Source organism: Oryzias latipes, chromosome 17 (assembly GCF_053564925.1).
Source record: "Oryzias latipes strain Hd-rR chromosome 17, Olatipes_Hd-rR_3.1".
Lineage (NCBI taxonomy): Eukaryota > Metazoa > Chordata > Actinopteri > Beloniformes > Adrianichthyidae > Oryzias > Oryzias latipes.
The window spans coordinates 34,812,114-34,834,008 of NC_136253.1; the positions used below are offsets into that span (position 1 = coordinate 34,812,114).

Below are 21,895 nucleotides of genomic sequence, written 5' to 3' on the forward strand. Positions count from 1 at the left end.
TGTCATTTGTTTAGTTTACAAAAGTATTGTGTTTAAGGAATCTATCTTGTGGTTGTCAGCATGTGGAAGCCTGGTCAGCCTGATAATTGGACCCATGGTCATGAGGATGGAGAAGATTGTGCAGGCCTCATCCATTTGGCCTTCTGGAATGATTTCTACTGCACTGACAGCATCGGTTACATCTGTGAACGATCAGCTGACGGTCTGTATCTTCCTTGTGTCAAAACGTCCTTCCGTCTTTTTTTTATTGAGTAAATGTTCTCTATTTCAGTTTTTTTCTTGTCACCAAGTAGTGCCTGTTTATCTTTAAAGACCTACTCCGATGGAAATGGGGTTATTGATGTTTCTAACATGTTTTTGTGGCATTTTTCTGATGATGGAGGACATTTGTTCAGAAAATTAGGCTTAAAATTGCATTTCTGAGAGTTTGTTGTGATTCAGGGGCAGATGAAAAAATGCCGTTTGTAAAAGATCGTATTTGTGACGTGGAAAATAAGCTGGGCGGGGCCACAAACTCCCAGCTCCGCTTTGTCGGGGGCGGGGCATTGCTCTGCGCCATCGATCCTGCCCACAACTCAAAGGTTAATTTCTAATTAACTCCTGCTGCTCTACAGAAACTATGTTCCAATAAAATACATTTTATTATGGCTAAAACCGGCATAATCACAATAAAACAGACTGCTGGGAACACTTTGAAAATACATCAAAAGATGATCGGAGTAGGACTTTAAACATCTGCAGTTTGACATTTTATCATGGGTTAGAACTCACAAAAGAGATAAAAAACACTAAAGATACTAAACTTCCACAGAAATAAAGCAGCAAATATAGTCTGATAAATCTGTAACCTATGAATTTTGCTTCTATTTTCACAGCTGAAATCCCAGTTTCATAGCAACCGTTTCAGATGTTCGGAGTGCTTTCTTGGACAGACGCTGAAGTTCAGACAGAGGTTGCAGACGTCATAGGAAGGAGCGTGAGATCACTGAAGGACTTTACTAAAGCACATCCAGCTACTCAGTTCTGCTTGGCTGCCATAGGAACTGATGCTCATGATTGGAAGGACTGAACATCTAAATACGCTCCCAGAGATGGGCGAGCACAGAGCGTCTCATCAACAGCACGGATGGGGCTGTAGTGTTCATTCAGGCGACGCAAAGTCAGTGCTGCCATTTACTTCTGTGTAATTTTCTGTAAATAGTACCCTTAGAAAGTATATTTTTGGTTGATGTTTTAAGCTGCTGATGTTATGTAACCACTTTGTTATTCTGTGCACTTGCCAAAAAAGTTGAATTAAATAATGATGATGTAGTTTGTATTATTTAAAGCACTTCACTGCTGTTTTCACACGTGCAGAACCTGTTGATCCACCAGTCTGCAGCGCCATTTAAAAAAAGCACCATGTCTTTTTTTTCTTTTTTAACGAATTGTAAGATTTTGTATGTGGAGCACTGGTGATGCAGGTGCATCATGGGAAAGCGATAACTTGTACTAACCTCCTGTCTAGTATGCATAAACGCTATGTAAACGTTTGTAACATTTACATGTCAAAATAAACTGTCCTCTATGATGAATGCAATATGCAAAACATGCTTCTGTTTTCCATAAATGTGTGCGGTTGAGCTTTAAAAGGCAAAATTATTTTATCTTTGTTGACTTAAAGCATTTCTCACTGTGTTTGTTTAAATCAGGAACGTGGGACATGCTAATATAGTCAGAGTTGATTTTTTAGATAGTATGTTATAAACAAGGAAAACAAATACGTTTTTATTGCAGAACGCAGAAATTATATAAAATAAAAAAAACAACCCTTCTTTTTCTTTATATGTTTTTAGAGCAAATAACCAATAAATGGCTACTATAAAAAAATCATGTTTTTTTGTTTTTTGTAAACATTATCATTAAATGACAATCATGGTTAGGTTCCTCCCCTAAAAAAATTAATAGACAATGCTGGGAAATGAAATTTAATTTTTTTAGAAATGGAAAAAATAAAGAAAATATTAGACATCTTTGTATAGTTTTAATTTACTCTTTGCTGTTTTTTATTGGTAATGACAAAACCTTAATGAAGGACCTTTTTTAAGGCATCAAATTACAAATATTAAAATAAAATACTGTTTAAAAAACGTTCTGGATCTCCAAAAAGGTGCGTAGCTACCAAAAATAATAGTTAAAAACAATTATTATACAAGTTTACAAGTTAATTATTAATTTAATGGGTTAATTATTTTCTTTTTTTATGAGGACAAGAGAAACGTTCAGACAAAAGGGAGGGATTTCCTGCTGGAGCAGAACATTTAGATAATAAATCTGAATGAGTTCAAATCAGCTGATGATCAACAGAATACTTAAAAAATATATTCTTGTTCTGAGAAATATTTCAGTCCAAATGTTTGTGAAACCTTTAGTGTGAACTGGTTTCCTCCACGTCATATCACACGTCATGTGACCACCTGACGATGACATCATGTCTGTCTAAGCTGACTAAAGTGTGTGTTTAACGGGTTCGTTTCGTTTCTGTTTTATGGTTCACGTGTAGGAATCGAGAATTGTTAGAATTGAACATCGTTCCTGGAGGGGCATAACCGAAGACTTTTGAAAACGCGATTATCTTCAATTACCCAGCATGCCTCGCTTGTTGCAGTGACTATGTAGAAAACAGTCAGCTAGCGACACCCATCAGGTTCCCGTTACTATGCCATTTTTTCGGTGAAATAAAGAAACGAGGGGAGACAAGTATCCGGAGAAGGCGCTGCCGAAACATCAGCGATGCCTCTCTTCACCACCAACCCTTTTGACCAAGATGTCGGTGAGTTTTCACGGACGGAGGCTAATTCTGGAGCGAGTTAGCGGTTAGCATGTACCAGCTAGCTTTGTTTGAGTCATCGCAGCCTTTCATCTAAGACTATATGACAACAGAACGAATCATTAAATGACCTCAAACGTGAAATATTCTCGGTTATGTAGTCGTTTCATGCTTCTGGACGTGGTGGGTGTGAATAGGCGGGGTTGGGGGCTGTCATCATCAGCCTCAATCCGGTGTTTTCCTCCGGCGTGTTTGCTAACTGATGCTCCTGACAGAAGAAAGCAGCCTCGGGGGAGATGCTTAAACCGCAGACTCGTGATTGTTTTTTCTTTCTTTCTGTCGGGCAGGTGAAACAACCTCGTTAGTCTGTCTTCAGTGAGCAGAATCGTACAAAGTACTTAGTTTCAACACAGCTCAATTCAGGCTTCGCCCCCTCAGTGACTGAGCAGCAGTTCATGCTAATAATCTGCTAAATCTCGTCATGGGCGTGTTGGAGCCTCAGCCTGATGCCGTTGCAGGATATATACACATCATTTCTTTAATTCTTTGCTTCTTCTCACTCAAGATAAACACAATCTGTTTCTTAAAGAACCAAAAGTGAAACAATCACAAAAAAGACATTTATTTGGGCTGCACGAAATCTCGCGGTATTTATAATCAATATCGCGATGACGGGCTACCTTGCAGTATATAAACAAATAACAAAACAAGCCACAACATTTCCATTTCACTGCAACAGTTTAGTTTAAATAAGAGTCAACATGACTTCTATTAATCTCCAAATGACCTTTTGTCTAACAAAAGAGCTGCAAAATAAACAAATTAATAAAAGAGCTCCATCCGATTGGTCAACAACGTGAAGGCGTCAATCTGATTGGTCAGATGCATAAATGAATTTATTTGATTCGTTAAATACCTGAAGCCGCCATAAGATTGTTTTAGCACATTTAAGGTAACCATTTATTACGATTTATTGTGCAGGTCTAACATTTATCATAATTCCTTTTCCAACGATTTGATTCTAATCATAATTTGTTGACGACACAATCCGATAGTCGATCTCGGTTTATTCTGAACGTTCAGATCCTCTGACCTAAAGTGGATCCAGATCCTCTGTCCTAAAGTGGATCCAGATCCTCTTGATCCAAACTTCCAGCAGTGAGACTCAGACAGAAATTCCTGCTACTGAACAGTTTTCCAGATTCTTGGATTTCTTCCAGATCATCAAGTGGAAATGAAATCTGTGTCCAAACCAACAAGTAAACTAGAATGAATGTCAAATCCATTCACATGTTAGTTTCCTAAAGTTCATCCAAAGGGAACATTCTTAGAACATTCTAGACACTGGATGGTCACATGACTTTGCTCAATTCAACATATAAAATATTGGCGATTTGTTTTACAGACTAGCTGTTTCCACAGACTCTTTAAAGACCCACTTTATTGAAAACTGAACTCCTGAGTATTTCTTTATTCACATCGTTGTGAATCAGGAAGGCGACGAAGAAAATGGTGACGTAGAAAAGGACAACCTCTGCTCCGCCCCTTTCTGATCCTCCACCTGCAGACCAACGGATCCATGGACGCCTCTGTTTTCCTGGCCTGAGCTGGAATCTGGATCAGAACTGGACGGCCGGATAGATCTGATGTTGCTCACCAATGTTAGGTTGGGGCTGTAAGCTAGTGGGGGAGTGTGTAAACAGAGAGGTCCCGCCCACAACTCAGAGGTGAAGTTTTGATGAACTCCTGCCGCTCTGCAGAAATTATGTCCTCGAAAAACGACACGTTTTCAAAATTTGGCTAAAAACGGCATAATTTAGAATGAAAAGACCACTGGGAACACGTTGACAACAAATCAAAAGGTGACCAGAGTCTGTCTTTAAAAACTGAAGTATTAGGAAGAGCCTTTGCCCAACCAGCCTGTCTCTGTGACGTTCTCTCCTCTCCTTCTGCGTTGTTGCTGCTCTTCGGCGAACAGACGTTTGTTTTTTCTGCGTCCTCTGCAGAGAAAGCCACCAGTGAGATGAACACGGCCGAGGACTGGGGCCTCATCCTGGACATATGTGATAAGATCGGGCAGTCCCGCACAGGGTAACCTGCTTCCTTCTGCTGTCCTAAAGCTCCAGCACACTTTCATCATCATGCGTTTGAGATGTCACTCCTCTTTTGATTAATTTGACATTTCTTTCTTTGCAACAGTCCTAAAGAATGCCTCCGTTCTGTCATGAGGAGAGTGAACCATAAGGACCCCCACGTTGCTATGCAAGCCCTGACAGTAAGTGGATGGAAAACATCCTTTTTCTTCTTTTTACAGTGAACAGCTGTGGAGGGAAACGTGTGGACTCTCATCCAGTTTGTGCTGTTCTGCCTGTTCGACAAAACTTGCTTGTGGATAAAGTTTGTTTGTGCCACCAAAGAGAGACTTTAAGTTTGAGAAAATCTACACAAAGTTTCAGAATCATTCTTGAAATTATGGGTATGATGGGTTTTCTCAAAAAGTTCCGTTTCCTGACGCCCTAATTAAAAGCTTCAGTCTGTGTGGCTGAAACCCCACTTCCTGTAGCCTCTTTTCTCAACTTCACTCTGTCGTCACAGTGATTCCTCGGTTTAATTCAATCAATTTCAGCAATAAAAACAATAAAAATACATATTATTGTCAAATAGAGTTTGATTAATAGCTTTTACAGGGGGTGTGAAGAAGGAAATTTATAATATCCCACCCCACATGATGGGGCAAGTTCCTTCCTTTAGTTCAGGGCTCGCGAGCCATACATGGCTCTTTTGATGGCCACATCTAACTCGCAGACAAATCTTTAATTCTAAAATCTTTTTTTTTCATTAGACCAGTCCTTCACGGGCGCGATGCGATGCCAGAGGGGCGTGCAGTAGTAGCGGTGCTTGGAGAAAAAAAATGTGCGTCACTATGAGTTTACTATTATCTATTATTTCACAGAGTTTGTACCAGCCGGGAACCAGCGAATTGCCGATGTGTGAGGTGGAAAGGGGAAGGGGTAGTGGGCACAGGCAGCGAGGTGAAACGCGCAGATTGTCATAACTTAGAACACGCTGCCCGTCACATACTGCAGCGTGTGAGTGCGTGTTTGGCTCTACGTGTGCAGTCTGTCTCACATCTAAAGAACATTCAGACCTACGATCACGTTAAACGGATGAAAGTCTCTGCGCCTTCATGAAGCTGAAACTCACCACATATCAACCAGACTGGACCATCAGCAGAACCACCATGCAGCACCACATTAATGTTAACAAATACTCATCATTTATTAGCAACAGCATAACAATATTATTAAAAAGAATCCACATATTTATTGTACTTTAAAAGTGTTGGAATTACATCAAATGCAGACATTCACTTGTATTTTTAGTTTTAAACATGTTGTAGCGCAGTGGTCCCCAATCCCCGGACCAGGGGCCGGTACCGGTCCATGGGTCGTTTGGTACCGAGACGCACAGAAAGAATAAATAACTCGTATTACTTCTGTTTTATTTATTTCGGAATCTGAAAAATGTTTTATTTTGAAAAACTGCCAGATTTTCTGTTGCATCCGTCTATGTCACTCTTGATGGAGGCCAATTCACTCGTCTCGGTCAGGTGATAGAATACCGCTAAAATAAAACCCAGGAACTAGCAAAATGAATAAAAAACAAACGTCTTTGGAAAGTTTCTTTGCCAAAGGGAAAAGGTGAGGCCAGCAGACAGAAGAAGAGCCTTCCACTTCCAAAAAAACAAAGACAGTATCAGGAGTCCTACTTAAAATACGGATTTATCCCCTGAACTAAAGGAAAGAACTTGCTCCATTATGTGGGGTGGGATTATATAAATTTCCTTCTTCCCATCCCCTGGAAAAGCTATTAATCAAACTCTATTTGACAATAATATTTATTTTTTATTGTTTTTATTGCTGAAATTAATTCAATTTAACCCTATTCTGTAGGTTCCCCCTTAAGTTAAATTACAGCATTTAGCAAAATTCACTATTTTTTTTTTAATAAATGTCCCTCACTGGCTCCACTACTGTCCACAAATGTGTTCAACCTCAGCTGAACTCGGCGTCAGGAGAATCTTGGCTTAACGAAAACCAAAAACGTCAGCGAGTTAACTTTATTTCCAGAGAAATTAAATTGGATGTCCTAAATGGCAATAAATTCCCGTTTTAGACCAAACGATGTGTATTTTTAAGATGTCCTGGCATAAACGGGGGCTCGGCTTTGTCTTGGCAGCTTCTCGGCGCTTGTGTCTCCAACTGCGGCAAAATTTTCCATCTGGAGGTGTGCTCCAGGGAGTTTGCCAGTGAAGTCAGTAACGTCCTCAACAAGGTATCTGCTCCCGTCAGCGTTGTTTCTGTGAGGCTGCAGCTCGCCACGGGGGTTATTGACGCTGTTGCGTTTGCGTCTGCAGGGTCACCCAAAGGTGTGCGAGAAGCTGAAGGCCCTGATGGTGGAGTGGGCCGAAGATTTCCGCAACGATCCCCAACTCAGCCTGATTTCAGCCATGATCAAGAATCTGCGAGAGCAGGGCGTCACTTTCCCCATTGTGGGGTCCCAGGTCTGTCAGGTCTAGTAGGTTTTTGGCTTTTATCGTCTTTGTGGGGGCTTCCAAAGTTTAAAAAATAAGTTAACTAAGTCCAGACGGCTTTTAAAAAACCTTTTTCTGCCGTCTCCTCTCTTTTTAAAAGGTGAATTGGATTGAAATGAGTGTTTCTAAGTCATCATTTGTCGAAAAGAGAATTAAATGGAAGCTTTTTTCAGGCTGCTGAGCAGGCAAAAGCCAGCCCGGCGTTGGTGGCGAAGGATCCCGCCACGTCAACAAACAAAAAAGAGGAAGAAGACCTGGCCAAAGGTGAAGATCTTGATTTGGAGGATTAAATCCCTACTTAAATGGAATAATTGTGTCAAATAATTGTGCTAAATACTGCAGCAGAACGTCTTCTATGTAAATAGAGGCTCTAAAAGCCGCTCCGCGATGTCGTTGCAGCCATCGAGCTGTCGTTGAAAGAGCAGCGTCAGCAGCCGCTGGCGAGCCTTTACCCAAACGCCTCCAGCTTGGTTTCCTCTCACAAGTCTGACGGCAGGAAAGTGCGAGCCATCTACGACTTCGAGGCGGCGGAGGACAACGAGCTGACCTTCAAGTCTGGAGAGATCATCACTATTTTGGACGACAGGTAAACCGTAGAGACGATGTGTCACCTTCACCTGTAGGTCTAGAAAAATGCTGGGCATTTTCACTTTTAACTTTCTTTTTAAGAAATGAATTAATATGAAAACGAGTGTTTTACTCTGCATTCCTGCTGTTTGACCCCTAGTGACCCCAACTGGTGGAAAGGGGAAACGTACCAGGGAATCGGCTTGTTCCCCTCCAACTTTGTGACTGCAGACCTCAGTGCTGAGCCTGAGATGAGTGAGTGAAACCCCCACCCCACCCCCCAGACCCACATCCTTAGGATTGTTTTTGTGTAGTCGGCAGGAAAATCATTTCTAAACATATGGAGTCATTTAAGTCCCACTCCAATGAAAAATCAAGGCTCATTGTTCGGTTGATGAAGGACATATTCTAAGAAAGTTCCGATAAAAATGACATTTTTTTGGTATTTCTATACTGAAATCGGTGTGAATCAGGAGCAATAAGCTCTGCTCCATTCCCATCCATCCACCTGCAGACGAGGAATCCTCATCTTCCTCGTCTGAGCTGGCATCTGGCTCCAACCGGTACGGCTGGATAGCTCCCATATTGCTCGCCGATAATGTTAGGTCGGGGTTGGACATAGTTCCTGCCACTCTGCAGAAACTACGTCCTAGAAAACGACACCGGCTTTTAGATATGGGCTACAAATCGTGATTAAAAGACCACCGGGAACGCTTTACAATCGATCAAAAGATGATCAGAGAGGGACTTTAACTGCAACGCAGAGTGAAGAACATCAGCAATGAAACTGTTTTTCCTCCTGGAGTTTCTGTCATTGATAGTTAAGGGAAACCATGGATTCTCCACAAATTCATCTTTCTGACTATTTTCTTCCAGAAAGAGGAATCTGTTTGCACTGGAGCTGCACTTACAGCGTATAACATTAGTGATCAATACTGCAATAATGACACGACCTGCAATACATGAACAAATGGCAAAACAAGAAACAAAGTTGTCATTCGCTCTATCGCAGTTCACCTTTGGCAGATTTCACATGCTTTTGTTTTTGCACTGCATCGTGTTCTGCATCCTGATTGGCTGTTGACCTCCTCAGGTGATGTGTGTCACGCCACTTTGCCAAATCTACATCAATCTTTGATCGCGATCGGATCTTTGTTTTCATTTTATAATCCTGGACTTATTTTTCTATGAAGGTTTGGAATTTGAGAGTTTAAAGAAGTTATTTTTCCAACGTAACTCCTGTGATAAACAAAGGAACGCTGCACGCCGTCTCCATTTCACTGCAACATAACTTACACTAGAGGGAGCTGCATTTCCAGAATGCCAGGTTGAATGCTGTGTTGCTGAATGAAACCTAAAGGGTAACAATTGGCAAAAAAAATGAAGAAATGATCAAAGTTGACTTTAAATTAAGTGAAAAAAGCACAAAAACAAAAAATATGTTTGTGAAAATTTCCAGTGCCGGGTATCGAACCAGCGAGCTTCAAAGTTTGTAGTCAATTTGGGAAGAAAACTGTAAATTTCCTAATCACCAAACTAAAATATGTTGTAGTTCAAAGCCTTGTGAGCATTTGAACGTTTTAATGGCGTCTCTAGCTGAACGAATGCCAGAATGGGAAGCTCTGAAACAAAAGTACCAAAGAAAGGTTCATATTTCAAAAACGAAAACGTATTTTAAAAATCGGAATCAGTTTAAAGTCTTGTGATTAATTTGTACTTTGGATGGCGTCTCTAGCTAAAAGTATGTTGAAGTTATAATGGTTGAAAGAAGCAAAGGTTTCCAAGGATTCCCCAGGTATTTCAATGGGAATCCTGGAATATCTTAAAGAGTTCAAGGATCTGAAGGACCAAAAGTCAGAGCTGGAAAAAGCTGAAAGAGCTGAACATTTGAACAGTTGAATGGTTGAAATAGCTGAAAAATGGAGCAAGGGACTATAATGAAGAAAGAGAAACAGGAAAACAATGAGTTCATAGCATTCAACCCATTAGATTGATGATTCATTTGGATTTATTGAGCAGCTTTATCTGTGAACACATCCGTTTATGCTGGGATGCAAACATCACAGGAAGGTTTTTCATGGATTTGCTGCTGCAAAGGTTTCTTCGTCTTCGTACGGATTCAGTAAAGCGCCTGCCGCTCCTCTCTGCTGGAACCTTCCACGTCTCACCCGCTTGAATCCGTCCTCTTCGTCTTTGTCCCTTCAGTGAAAATGGAGAAGAAGTCGGTGCAGTTCAGTGAGGAGATCCAGGTGGAGACCATCGAGCCCCAGCAGGAGCCCGTCTTCATAGACGAGGTCAGAGCGAGGGACTCCTCCTCCTCGTTCTCGCCGCCGCAGGCCTCAACCTGACCTCTGCGCCTCTCCACAGGACAAAATGGACCAGCTGCTGCAGATGATCCAGAGCGCCGACCCGACAGACAACCAGTCCGACAGCGTGGAGCTGCTGCAGCTGGAAGGTCAGCAGAGCGGAGGATGGAGAGCTGTGGGGGTGTTTGGGGGGAAACTGCAGAAGAAACCGGCGTGCTGTTCTTTTTTCTTCCAGGTGCTTGTAATCAGATGGGACCTCTCATTGACCAGAAGCTGGAGGACATAGACAGGTACGCCAGCCCGTCTCAGCGTGTTGGAACGACGTGCTTTCGGGAAGGTTTTCACCGTCTGGTTGTGTCGTCGTCAGGAAACACTCGGAGCTGTCGGACCTGAACGTGAAGGTGATGGAAGCTCTGTCTTTGTATGCGAAGCTGATGAATGAAGATCCCGTCTACAACATGTACGCCAAGCTGCAGAGCCCGCAGTACTACATGCAGCAGCAGCAGCCTGCCGGCGCCACACAGCAGGTGACTCCGCCGGGTCGTTCACTTCCTGTTTGGACAGAGGGGCTTCCTGTCAGCTGGTGTTTGCCTCCTGGTTCTGCCACGGCTCATGAGCCCTTCGCCTCTGACTGCAGGTCTACCCCGGTCAGCCTGGGTCCGGCTCTTATGCCATGGGCAGCACGGGGGTGCAGGGCTACGCGGTTCCTCTGGAGCAGCTTCCTGCTGGAGCCCCCATCCCCGCTCAGCCCGGTCCGGGGTGAGTTTCCCCGGTGTAGCTCCTCCTCTTTTGGGGCAAAAGTAGAAGGTTCACTTCAAATCATTAGCAGAGATTTATTTGACCTCGTCTGTGTTTGCAGGTCTTTATTTAAATCCTCACTGTGTGACGAAGCTGAAAAATCTTTACGTGACTGTTTCTAGAAGAAATCCTCTTTTTTTTTTTTTTTTTACATTTTTGAATAAAAAACAAGTTAGAGAAAGTCCTGCATGATATTTCATCATCAGTCACTCTCTCCAAACTTCTTCTGTTTTTTAACAATACAACAGAGTTTCAGGGCCAAAGAGAAGAATATAGATGAGAACATTGTGAAACTATTTTTATAAAAAGTAACACATTTTACTGTAAAAAAGTCATGAGACGAAAGTTGACCAGATGACCGGGCGCCCCGTTTCCTGACAGCTGAGCAGGAAACCGATTTTCACGACCTTTGACTTCATCTGAACGCAGACTCCAGCTGTTCCCGCCCTTCCATGTGGCGTTTGTCTGACGTGTCCCTCCGCCGTCTCCGCAGTGACGTCCACATGTACATGGGCCAGCCGCCGGTCTACACCGCCGCCCCGGGCAGCATGGCCCCGCCGGACGTTCAGACGTACCCGAACCCCGCCAGCGCCGCCCCCGCAGGCATGACGCACGCCGCCAACTACAGCGGCCCTCCAGCCACCAGGATAGCGCCACCTGCAGACCTCCCGCAGGGCGCGTACTCGGAGAAGGCGCTGCTATAGGTCCCCCGCGGCACGTGCACAGATCTGGGCTAAGGTAGTTTCTGGGTGGTCTCTAGTTTGCAAACGGGGTAGACTGACACTGACATCTGCTGCACTTTAATGAACCCGGTTAACCTACACTGAACAGCCACAGCGATGTTTCCATGGAAACGCCGCATCCAACTGGGTGGTGTCCTTTGGACGTGAGCATGAACGTTGTGGCTCTTCAGTGTTTCTTAGGAGGTCGTTTAATAAGCTTTGATGGATTCAGATGTTCTGGAAGAAGCTGCTCTCAGCTGGACTGATCCAAGTTCTGACAGAACAGAACCTGAATCTGTCATCCACAAAAACACTACCACTCTTTCTTTCTTAACCTTTTCCTTTAGGAACAATGATGCAAACCTTTTTATTTTTATTAATTATTTTAAATAATTTGTCTGTAAAGACCTGAAGAAATGAACCTAAACCCAAACTATTATTAAAGTTTAGAGCTGAGTCTCTCTGTTGGTCGTAGAAACATTTCAGGACCGTTTGACGATTCAAACTCCGGTAAAATGACCAGGTCGCCACTTCAGACGGGAGCGTCATCCCAGTTTGATCAAGAGTGACATGAAACTGATTTGTTCCTTCCCAAGAAAAGCAGCAGAGACCCCAACAACGGAACCGAACGCGGTTCCAGAAACCATCATGACGGAAACCATGAAGCTTCCGCTGCCGTGTAATGAAGTCGACCTGTAGATGTCTTGAAAACTGCAGCCACTTTGTTTTTGTGGAGGGAACACGTGCACATCTGTATGGAAACCGCACTGGAGAGGCGCTGAAGCAGCCAGCCATCCGACGGCGGGCTTCGGATCAACACGGTGACGAAGGGGGCGGGGCATGGACGGTTAGAGCCCCGCTTCCATCCAGACTGGCGTTTCCTCTCTTAATTTATTCAGTGGAGCAGCATCACGTTTGGAGAAGGAGCTGCCATGTTCTCATGATCTAAGCTGTATATTTAAATCCCTCCCATGAGAACACGGACGTTTGTGTGTGTTTGATACATGCTTGTTGTACTGTAGGGTCAAAGGTTAAAGTGAGAACTGACTGAACGCCTCATGCATTTCCTCCTGTCCGGTCCCTGAGCTGTGGAAAAACCAAGTCTACCTTAAATGAGGCGGAGCTGTGCTGGCGGTTCGGATGGTCGCACGCCGTCAGCCGCTCCACTTTGATCTTGTTGTGAAGTTTAAAAATGAAGCTTTTTACTTTTCAGGCGCACGACGTGAAGGACTTTGATACGGCAGAGGAATGCGGCCCCCACTAAAAACAAAAACATTGTAAAAAGTACAAGAGATAAGAAACGCTAAACTTGTAAAATAAAAAAATAAAAAAGGAAAATTTACGAGAATAAAGTCATAAAATCATGAAAGTAAAAAACTTAGGAGAATAATCGCACAATTATTAAAGAGAAGTCAACATTTGTCAAAAAAAATCATACATTTCTCATTTAAAATTTGAAATTTTACAAGAAAGAAGTTGTGCTGTTTGAAAAATAATTTTGTAATTAAATGAAAATAAATCTTCACAAAAAATAAAATCAAAGCAAAATGCAACATTTAATTTTGAAAAACAACTTTTTCCTTAAATTTAAGACCTTAAATATTCAATTTACAACTTTTATTCTTGTAAGATTTCCACTTTTTAAAAATTGCAGCTTTTTTTCTCGTAACTTATGACTTTAGTAAAACTTTCCACATAGTTCTCATGATTTTATGACATTATTCTTGTAAAATTGTCAATTTTCTTTATTGCTTTGTTTTAAAAAAATCTGATTCTCATTTGAAATTTTATGAAAGTAATTTCATGAAATTACTTTCCTAAAATTTCCACCTTGTTCTCATGATTTTACAACTTTATTTGACTAAAATTGTGACTTTTTTTCCTCATACTGTAATTCAATGCATTTATTTTGATTAAATTTGGATTCAGTTCTCATCATTTTAAGACTTAATTTTCTGTAAATTTGTACTTTTTTCTATATTTTAGGTCTTTTTTGGTGAGATTTTGATTTTTTTCTTGTCTTAAAACTTTCTTCTCAGCAAATGTTGAGCAGTTTTCTCAACATTTTTTATTCTTATTTTCCTAAAACTGTGTGGGACGCTGACTAATGATTTGTTGGTGACGCCGTTTTTACCTTCATGTGTTTCTCATTTGTTCTCGTCACCGTCACTCAGCCTTAAGTTAATAAAACCACACTCATTTCAAGATTTCCGGCGTGCAAACCTTTTTTTTTTTTTAACATCGTTGTTTTTTTTGTTAGGAATAGTCGTCATCTTTTTGTTGCCTTCATGACGTTTGAAACGCGCTGAAAATGTTCGTTTTTCTGGGACCACAAGGAGTCAGTTCATTATCGCTCTGTGTGCAAATGGAGCATTGTGGGTAATTTCAGCACTATAGACTGCAGTTTGGATGTAAAGATTTCATTTTGTAAAAAGTTCCGATGCTGCCTTTTTGAGTTGAAGCCCCCGTTGTTGTAAACCGTTGTCTGCCCTCCTGGTTTTGTCTTCTTTTTAACCCGAATATTCACAATAAATGTAGGCCAGATGTACAGAGGAGAACCTATGGATCTGTTTCCCGTCTTTATTGAACGTCTGTTTGCTGACCATCCCAGAAAACATTGTTATAAAAGCGCTAATTTGATTTTTAAAGTATATTTGTCTGAACAGATTAAATAAGAAGTTGTGATGGAAGCAAAAAAAAAGTTTTCACATCATCAAATTTACTGCACTTCCCTTTTCATGTATATTATTTGATTACTTATAAATAAATGTAGGGATTGCAACCTTTACATTTATTTGTTTCATAAGAAAGTACATTTTTAATCAACTAAATTCATGTATCATTTACATTCTAACACTTGCTGGAAATTGTAGATTTCCCTCAATAGTGCTTAAAAACTGAATTAAACACAAAAATGTGAAATACAGGAATTACAAAAAGGTTATTTTTCAGAAGGAAATTTAACTAATTAAAATATGAATACAGTTATGGATGTAACCCTGGTTCTATCCTAGGCACTTTACCATTGGGAGTTGGGTCATCTAGACCCACTAGACAGTGGTCTGAACCTTTTTTCTTCAATGGTTTGTGATCTTCACTGGTGTCCATGGATTACATGAAATCTTTCCACCTTTATCCACCTTTGTCATGGTAGGGAGAACACGTCAATGGAAGGGGGGGGGGGGTCATAGGATAGCACAAGGGCTAATAAAAATAATTTTTTGTACACTAGTGTTTTTGTTCCTGCCTGTCGTTCTCCCTCTTCACCACTAGAGGCAGACATTTCTGTTGTCAACACAGTTTCTGGGTTTTCTCTGGCAGAGTTTAAACCGAAAAACTTCAGGACAATTTTATGTATGCAAGTGTTCTGTGTGTTTTCTTATCGGACATTGTTTTCATCGTAAATGTCCGATCAAGTCCTCTGATCCGGTTCTGTTGAGCTCTCTCCTTGAAATTCTAGTATAGGATGTCTTTTCTTTCTGGGCTCATAAAAAAGACCCGCGTGACCACTTCATGACCCCAGCAGTAAAAAGCCTCAGGCTGCAGAGTAAGCAGGCTCAGCGAGCAGAGTCCAGCCGCCCGCCGCCTCCTCCCCGTCTCTGACTGGAGGAGATGATCGTCTCCGGCTGCTCGCCGACCATGCCGTCGGGGAAGACGGTCAAGCTCTTCTTGTATGAGGGGCTGCAGTTCGCCGCTGTCGTGGTGCCCCTCTTTGTCGTCATGGAGAGGTTCGCCCGGGTCGTCCGTGTGGCGAAGGGGTGGGACGAGACGGCTTACTGGCTGGTGGTGGCGGCCTCCATCGCCTACGTGACCTCTGTGACCCTGCTGGTGTGGGCTCCGCTGAAGTACGTGACCCTGAAGAGGCGGAGGGTCGTCGCAGAGATAACTCAGTGGTGAGTTCAGGGACATCTAGTGGACACTAACTCTTCTTTAGTGATAGTAGAAGGATTAAAGTGCTTAAAAAAACGCAGCCTTCTTCATTCTCTGCTCACCCTGTCCAGGAGGCCGACGGCGCTGGCGTACCTGCTCCTGTGCACGCTACCGTGTTTTGCCATCATCGTAGCTGGCTTCAAGGTAAAGATCCGGAGCTTGCAGCTCAGCTGATGATGATGATGGTGGTGGTGGTTTGTTCTGTCACGCTTCAGTGACTTGAGACAAACGCATGTTTGCAGTTCTGTGGAACAAAGTTACTAAAAAACGACAGAATTGTGAGATGAAACACTTTCTCTGACAGGAAGTCCAATCTGCTTATAAGGAGTTAACTGGAAAATCATTTAAGTGTTTCATCATCAACACTTTGCTGCATCTTCTTCTCTCAGCTAAATTAGTAAAATTCTCAGATTTGTTTGAATTTTGGGGGAAAAACTTCAACTGCAAAAGACTTTGACACCATGATGGAGGAAGAAGAGACAAAAATGTCACGAGACGACGCTAACTGAGCTGTTCAGTAACCCGCCGTTAAGACTGGTTTGTCATTAACTCAGGGAGGATCATGTTCCTGTCAGAAAACTCGCCGTGTCTGAACCGAAACGCAAACTTTAATGACGTGAAGTCAAACATCCGATGTTTCCTGCTCTCATTATTCGGCTATTCTGCAGGATCTTTTGGTTAGACACATTTGCAAAAACTTTAGTACAGCGTCTAATTTAACTTCTTTCACAAATGTTCAATCAAATGCTGAAATGATTGACTGAACCCTAAAGAAAGTCCGTTTACATTTTGTTTTGTTGGTCAAACCTGCTCATATTCAGGCTGCGTTCATGAAAAAATTCCTGATGAATCGTAGAGTTGTGTTTCAGACCGGACACATGTGCTACGCTTCAAGTGACCAACAGTTCGTTTCCTCCGATAATCCAGTACAAACTTTCAGTCTGAATACACCCAAGCGGTTCCTGGTCCAGCCTGACGTGGATACAGACGTGCAAAACCTATAAGCGGAGTATAAAGTTTGAATGCACTCGTAATTCCTGACCAATGAGTGAAGTGAGCTTTAGTCACATGGCTTTGTTTACTCGCTTTGGTCCGGAACAGGAAAGTCCTCTTGAACGGTTTCAGGACTCGGTCCGGACCAAACGGGTTTCCCCGTCTGAAGACACCCTAAGATGCAGTAAAACAGAAACCAGTTTTCAATCGGAACACTCAAAGAAAGAGACCCACAAAGTCTCGTAGGTTGATTAAATGACTCAGTCAAGAAGAAACTGCAAATCTTTGTAACGTCGGACAGCAGTTCCTGGTGCTGATCCACTGTGCTGTTGTGGTGGCTCTGCAGGTGCAGATGGACAGTGGACTCTACAGTGACCCGTTCACAGAGCTGCCCGTTTCCTTGGTGCTGTTCTGTCTCATCTGTGTGGACGTCATCGAGAGGATACGCCCGTGGAGGCTCATGGGAAAATGTAAGGATGGCCAGGTGCTGACTGACTTCAAACCAAACCTGAAAATAATTGGAGCTGGTTGATTTCAAGGAATTAAAAAAAAACTCACTGGTCACTTTATCAGGTCCACCTTGCTAGGACCGGGTTGAACCCCCTTTAGCCTTCAGAACCGCCTTAATGCTTGGTGTCATCGATTCAACAAAGTTCTGGAAACATTCCTCAGAGAGTTTGGGCTGAACATCCACGATGCCAATCTCCCGGTCCACTGCATCCCAAAGGTTCTCTATTGGGTTCTGGTGACTGTGGAGGCCGTTTGAGTCCAGAGAACTCATTGTCATGTTCTAGAAACCAGTCTGAGAGGATTCCAGCTTAATGACACAGTGCCTTAAACTGCTGGAAGTAGCATCAGAAAGGGTGTGGTCAGAAAGGGATGGACACGGTCAGCAGCAATACCCATATAGGCTGTGGTGTTGGAACCATGCTCAGTTGGTACTAAGGGGTCTAAAGTGTGCCAAGAAAATATCCTTACACCATGGCACCACCAGCTTGAACCGTTGATACAAGGCAAGATGGATCCATGCTTTCCATGTTTTTGATGCCAAATTCTGACCCTACCATCCAATCTTCTATGGTCGAGTTTTGGAGAGTCTGTGTGAATTGTAGCCTCAGTTTCCTGTTCTTAGCGGACAGGAGTGGTGTGGTCTTCTGCTGCTGTTGTCCATCTGCCTCCAGGTTGGACGTGTTGGAACCAGTGGTTCTTTGAGTTCCTGTTGTCTTTCTGCCCACAGAACTGAGGCTCGCTGGATATTTTCTCTTTTTGGGAACATTCTCTGTAAACCCTTGAGATGGTTGTGGGTGAAAATCCCAGTAGATCAGCAGTTTCTGAAATCCTCAGACCAGCCCGTCTGGCACCAACAACCATGACACATTCAGAGTCACTTCAATCACCTTTCTTCCTCGTTCTGATGCTAATTTTAACTGCAGCAGATCGTCTGGACCATGTCTATACGACTACACGTCTACACGTCTACACGACTACACGTCTACACGTCTACACAACTACACGTCTACACGTCTACACGACTACATGTCTACACGTCTACACAACTACACGTCTACACGTCTACACGTCTACACGTCTACACGACTACACGACTACACGACTACACGTCTACACGACTACACGACTACACGTCTACACGACTACACGTCTACACGACTACACGTCTACACGACTACACGACTACACGTCTACACGACTACACGTCTACACGACTACACGTCTACACGACTACACGACTACACGTCTACACGACTACACGTCTACACGACTACACGTCTACACGACTACACGACTACACGTCTACACGACTACACGTCTACACGACTACACGACTTAGTCTACACGACTACAAGACTACACGTCTACACGACTACACGTCTACACGACTACACGTCTACACGACTACACGACTACACGTCTACACGACTACACGTCTACACGACTACACGTCTACACGTCTACACGTCTACACGACTACACGACTACACGTCTACACGACTACACGTCTACACGACTACACGTCTACACGTCTACACGTCTACACGACTACACGTCTACACGTCTACACGACTACACGACTACACGTCTACACGACTACACGACTACACGTCTACACGACTACACGACTACACGACTACACGTCTACACGACTACACGTCTACACGACTACACGACTTAGTCTACACGACTACAAGACTACACGTCTACACGACTACACGTCTACACGACTACACGTCTACACGACTACACGTCTACACGACTACACGACTACACGTCTACACGACTACACGACTACACGTCTACACGACTACACGTCTACACGACTACACGTCTACACGTCTACACGACTACACGTCTACACGACTACACGACTACACGTCTACACGACTACACGTCTACACGACTACACGACTACACGTCTACACGACTACACGTCTACACGACTACACGACTTAGTCTACACGACTACAAGACTACACGTCTACACGACTACACGTCTACACGACTACACGTCTACACGACTACACGTCTACACGACTACACGACTACACGTCTACACGACTACACGACTACACGTCTACACGACTACACGTCTACACGTCTACACGTCTACACGACTACACGACTACACGTCTACACGACTACACGAGTATTATATGTACTATACTAATTTGTGTTAGCGGGAATTTGGACAGGTGTGCCTCATGAAGTGGCAGGTGAGTGTACATTTAAAGATGTACCCGACTTTGGATAAAAATGATTTGACTGAAAAACTAAGACATTAAGTACAATAAAGACAAAACACACACAGACGTATAAATTATGCTGTGATAAGTATTCTTAATCATAAGGATATTTGCACTTTTACATACAATACATGAAACAATCTATTAAATATTGTGTTTGACAAAAAACGGTTTAGTTATTTTCTTGAAAACGAGCGAGACGTTTGATTTTGATGCTGAGTTTAAATGTGTTCAGGAATATTTTTTAATTTGTACCACATTAACTGTCTGCTGTGTTTTTAGAAACATAGTTTGAAAAGATCATGAATTGACTGAACTAAACATCATTAAAGGTAAAGGTCTGCATGCGTTGGGTAGATTATCTTTAATCTGACAATATTTCTCATAAAATACAATCGTATCATGTCAAAAAAGAATTTTCGTGTTCTTTTTTTTAAATGAAGGCAGATTTATGATGCAGATGAGCTGATAGACATTTGAAGAAAAGATCTGGTCAGTTTTGTCCGAGTAAAAGAAAATAAATAATTTGTCCCTGAAAATCTGTTTCGAGTGAAGACAAACATTGTGAGCAGATTTAAATACAAAAAAAGATCAAAATAACATTTTTATGAAATTCAACGTTTAAATATTGATGAGGACTTTCTGCAGATTAGGAAGAATCCATCAACTCGGATTAAACTGGAAGGGATGACATCATCAGGTGATGATTGACGCCTCCTCCCATCTTTGCAGCCAACACCTTTGACCCGGACGGGGACGCGTCGGGCCCCGTCCCCCCCCGCCTGGAGCGGGTGACCACGGTGTCGGCGCAGCTGCCGGCCAATGGAGGTCAGGAAGAGCCGGCCCGCGTCCAGGGCGAGGTCAGCAACGGCGGCAGATGGTCAGAGCACGCCGACTCATCCAGGCCTTCGCCTCTCAGCGCACGCACCTACCCCACGTCTTACCCGTACTCCTCCTCCTCCTCATGGCGACCCTTGACCTACTCCGGGCCCCTGCGCGTCCTGTGGAGGCGGGACGGCCGGGCGAAGGTGTTCATGGCGAGCTTCCTCTTCTGGTTGGACACGGTGGAGATGCTGAGGTCAGCAGGAGAGCCGTCAGTCTTTGGCACGGGGTGGGTGTTCCCCGTCTACGTCCTGACCTTCCTCTCGGCTCTGCGGGTCATCATCGCTCCTCAGAGCGGCCTGCTGCCTCTGGCGGGGGTCGTTCTGCAGGACCTCCCGTTCTTCGTCCTCCGTTTGGCTCTGACGGCGGCGTTCGGCTTCATCACGCCGGTGCTGTACCTCATGAAGAACCTCCTGGTGTGTCTGTCCTACGTCTACTTCACATGGCTGACCCGGCTGACGCCCTTCAGAGGCCACAGCATGTTCTAGAGGTCCAGACATCGAACTGAAGCCCTGCGAAGGTTCATCCTAATCCCAGCGTGGAACATAATCTAGAGTTTAAACGTAAAGTTCAGGCTCTTCTTTGTGTCCAGCTGTATTTATTTATCTTTTATTTGCTACATTTGACTATTTTATTGCAATGATGAATGTAAACGATTCCATTGGAACCATAAACAGTCCTTTTCAGCTCTGCTGTGAACAGTAAAAAAGTACCTCCAATTAAGTTTTTAAAGGTGGAAAAATAAAGATAATTGTTTTGTTTTTTTTACTTAAAAATGTTGCATTTTCACTGCATTTGCAACACGCGTTTTCAGGTGCTCACTTAACCTCGGGAAAAACACACAAAACATCACGTCATCCATCACTTGACTATAACGCATTTAGTCTCTTTATTATTATTATTATTATTATTAATTATCAGATACAAAGTGTTAAACCTCAGTTAGCTCAATTAGATTTGGTAAGTGAAACATAAGATGGAGATGAAATGCAAAAGTCTTTAAAAGTAAAAAAAACGCAACTAATTATTTGAATGTCTGTCCTGTAGAACAGTATAGAACGTTTCTTTTTCCGTATAACAAAGTTTACAAAAGCAGCAAACATCCTTCAGGGATGTGAACGTAAAGGTTGGATGGAGAAAACGTGTTGGACGTTCAGTAAAACGCGACTGTCGTCGTGTAACGTTTGCACGTCAGGATGCAGACGGGTTTGTACAGATGGTTAAAGGTGACTCCAGTTTTTCCTGATCTGCAGACTTTCTGTTTTAGAAGTTTTTGAATCCATGAAAGGTAGAATTTTGAAAAAATACAAAAGCATAAACGTGTGTGTGTGTGTGTCTATAGACTAAACTGCTGCATACGTTGTTGTGAGTGTTTGCAGAGACAGAAATAAATGAAGGACGACGAAGAGGACAAAGGAAGCAGCAGATCCGCTCAGAGCGGCTGATGAAAACGAAGATGAGGAGGCAGATGGAGGGAGGAGATGAAGAGATGGAGGGAGGAGGGAGGGGGGAGGAAGGAGGAGCTGAGAGGCTGG

At 43.0% G+C, this 21,895-nt stretch overlaps 3 protein-coding genes across 3 annotated transcripts in view; all 3 read left to right on the top strand.

The window, feature by feature from the left end:
• The window catches only part of colec12 (collectin sub-family member 12), a 29,033-nt gene extending 27,445 nt beyond the window's left edge, over nt 1–1,588 (top strand). Inside the window, exons 9-10 of the mRNA XM_023965215.2 lie at nt 60–202; nt 876–1,588. Coding sequence (XP_023820983.1) covers nt 60–202; nt 876–895 — 163 coding nt within the window. The 3' untranslated portion in view covers nt 896–1,588. The remainder of the gene's footprint in view (nt 1–59; nt 203–875) is intronic.
• Nucleotides 1,589–2,437: 849 nt separating this feature from the next.
• On the top strand, nt 2,438–14,358 carry stam (signal transducing adaptor molecule (SH3 domain and ITAM motif) 1). The gene is made up of 14 exons (XM_004079516.5): nt 2,438–2,812; nt 4,816–4,900; nt 5,009–5,084; nt 7,049–7,144; nt 7,227–7,373; nt 7,577–7,667; nt 7,803–7,989; nt 8,131–8,225; nt 10,176–10,264; nt 10,338–10,425; nt 10,512–10,566; nt 10,644–10,803; nt 10,914–11,035; nt 11,568–14,358. The coding sequence occupies exons 1-14, from the start codon at nt 2,773–2,775 to the stop codon at nt 11,776–11,778; spliced, it is 1,542 nt and encodes a 513-aa protein (XP_004079564.1). The 5' UTR covers nt 2,438–2,772; the 3' UTR covers nt 11,779–14,358.
• A 938-nt stretch (nt 14,359–15,296) lies between these two features.
• tmem236 (transmembrane protein 236) lies at nt 15,297–21,136 on the top strand. The gene is made up of 4 exons (XM_011487076.4): nt 15,297–15,689; nt 15,798–15,870; nt 17,066–17,189; nt 20,211–21,136. Exons 1-4 carry the CDS (start codon nt 15,409–15,411, stop codon nt 20,846–20,848), a joined length of 1,116 nt encoding a protein of 371 aa, XP_011485378.2. The 5' UTR covers nt 15,297–15,408; the 3' UTR covers nt 20,849–21,136.
• The last annotated feature ends 759 nt before the right edge of the window (nt 21,137–21,895 follow it).

Coding starts and splice junctions, on each gene's coding strand:
- stam (XM_004079516.5), top strand. CDS start 2,773: ATGCCTCTCTTCACCACCAACCCTTTTGACCAAGATGTCG. Junction 7,668..7,802: donor GGAAGAAGACCTGGCCAAAG/GTGAAGATCTTG, acceptor ATGTCGTTGCAG/CCATCGAGCTGTCGTTGAAA. Junction 10,265..10,337: donor AGCCCGTCTTCATAGACGAG/GTCAGAGCGAGG, acceptor GCCTCTCCACAG/GACAAAATGGACCAGCTGCT.
- tmem236 (XM_011487076.4), top strand. CDS start 15,409: ATGATCGTCTCCGGCTGCTCGCCGACCATGCCGTCGGGGAAGACGGTC. Junction 15,871..17,065: donor TCATCGTAGCTGGCTTCAAG/GTAAAGATCCGG, acceptor GTGGCTCTGCAG/GTGCAGATGGACAGTGGACT. Junction 17,190..20,210: donor GTGGAGGCTCATGGGAAAAT/GTAAGGATGGCC, acceptor CCATCTTTGCAG/CCAACACCTTTGACCCGGAC.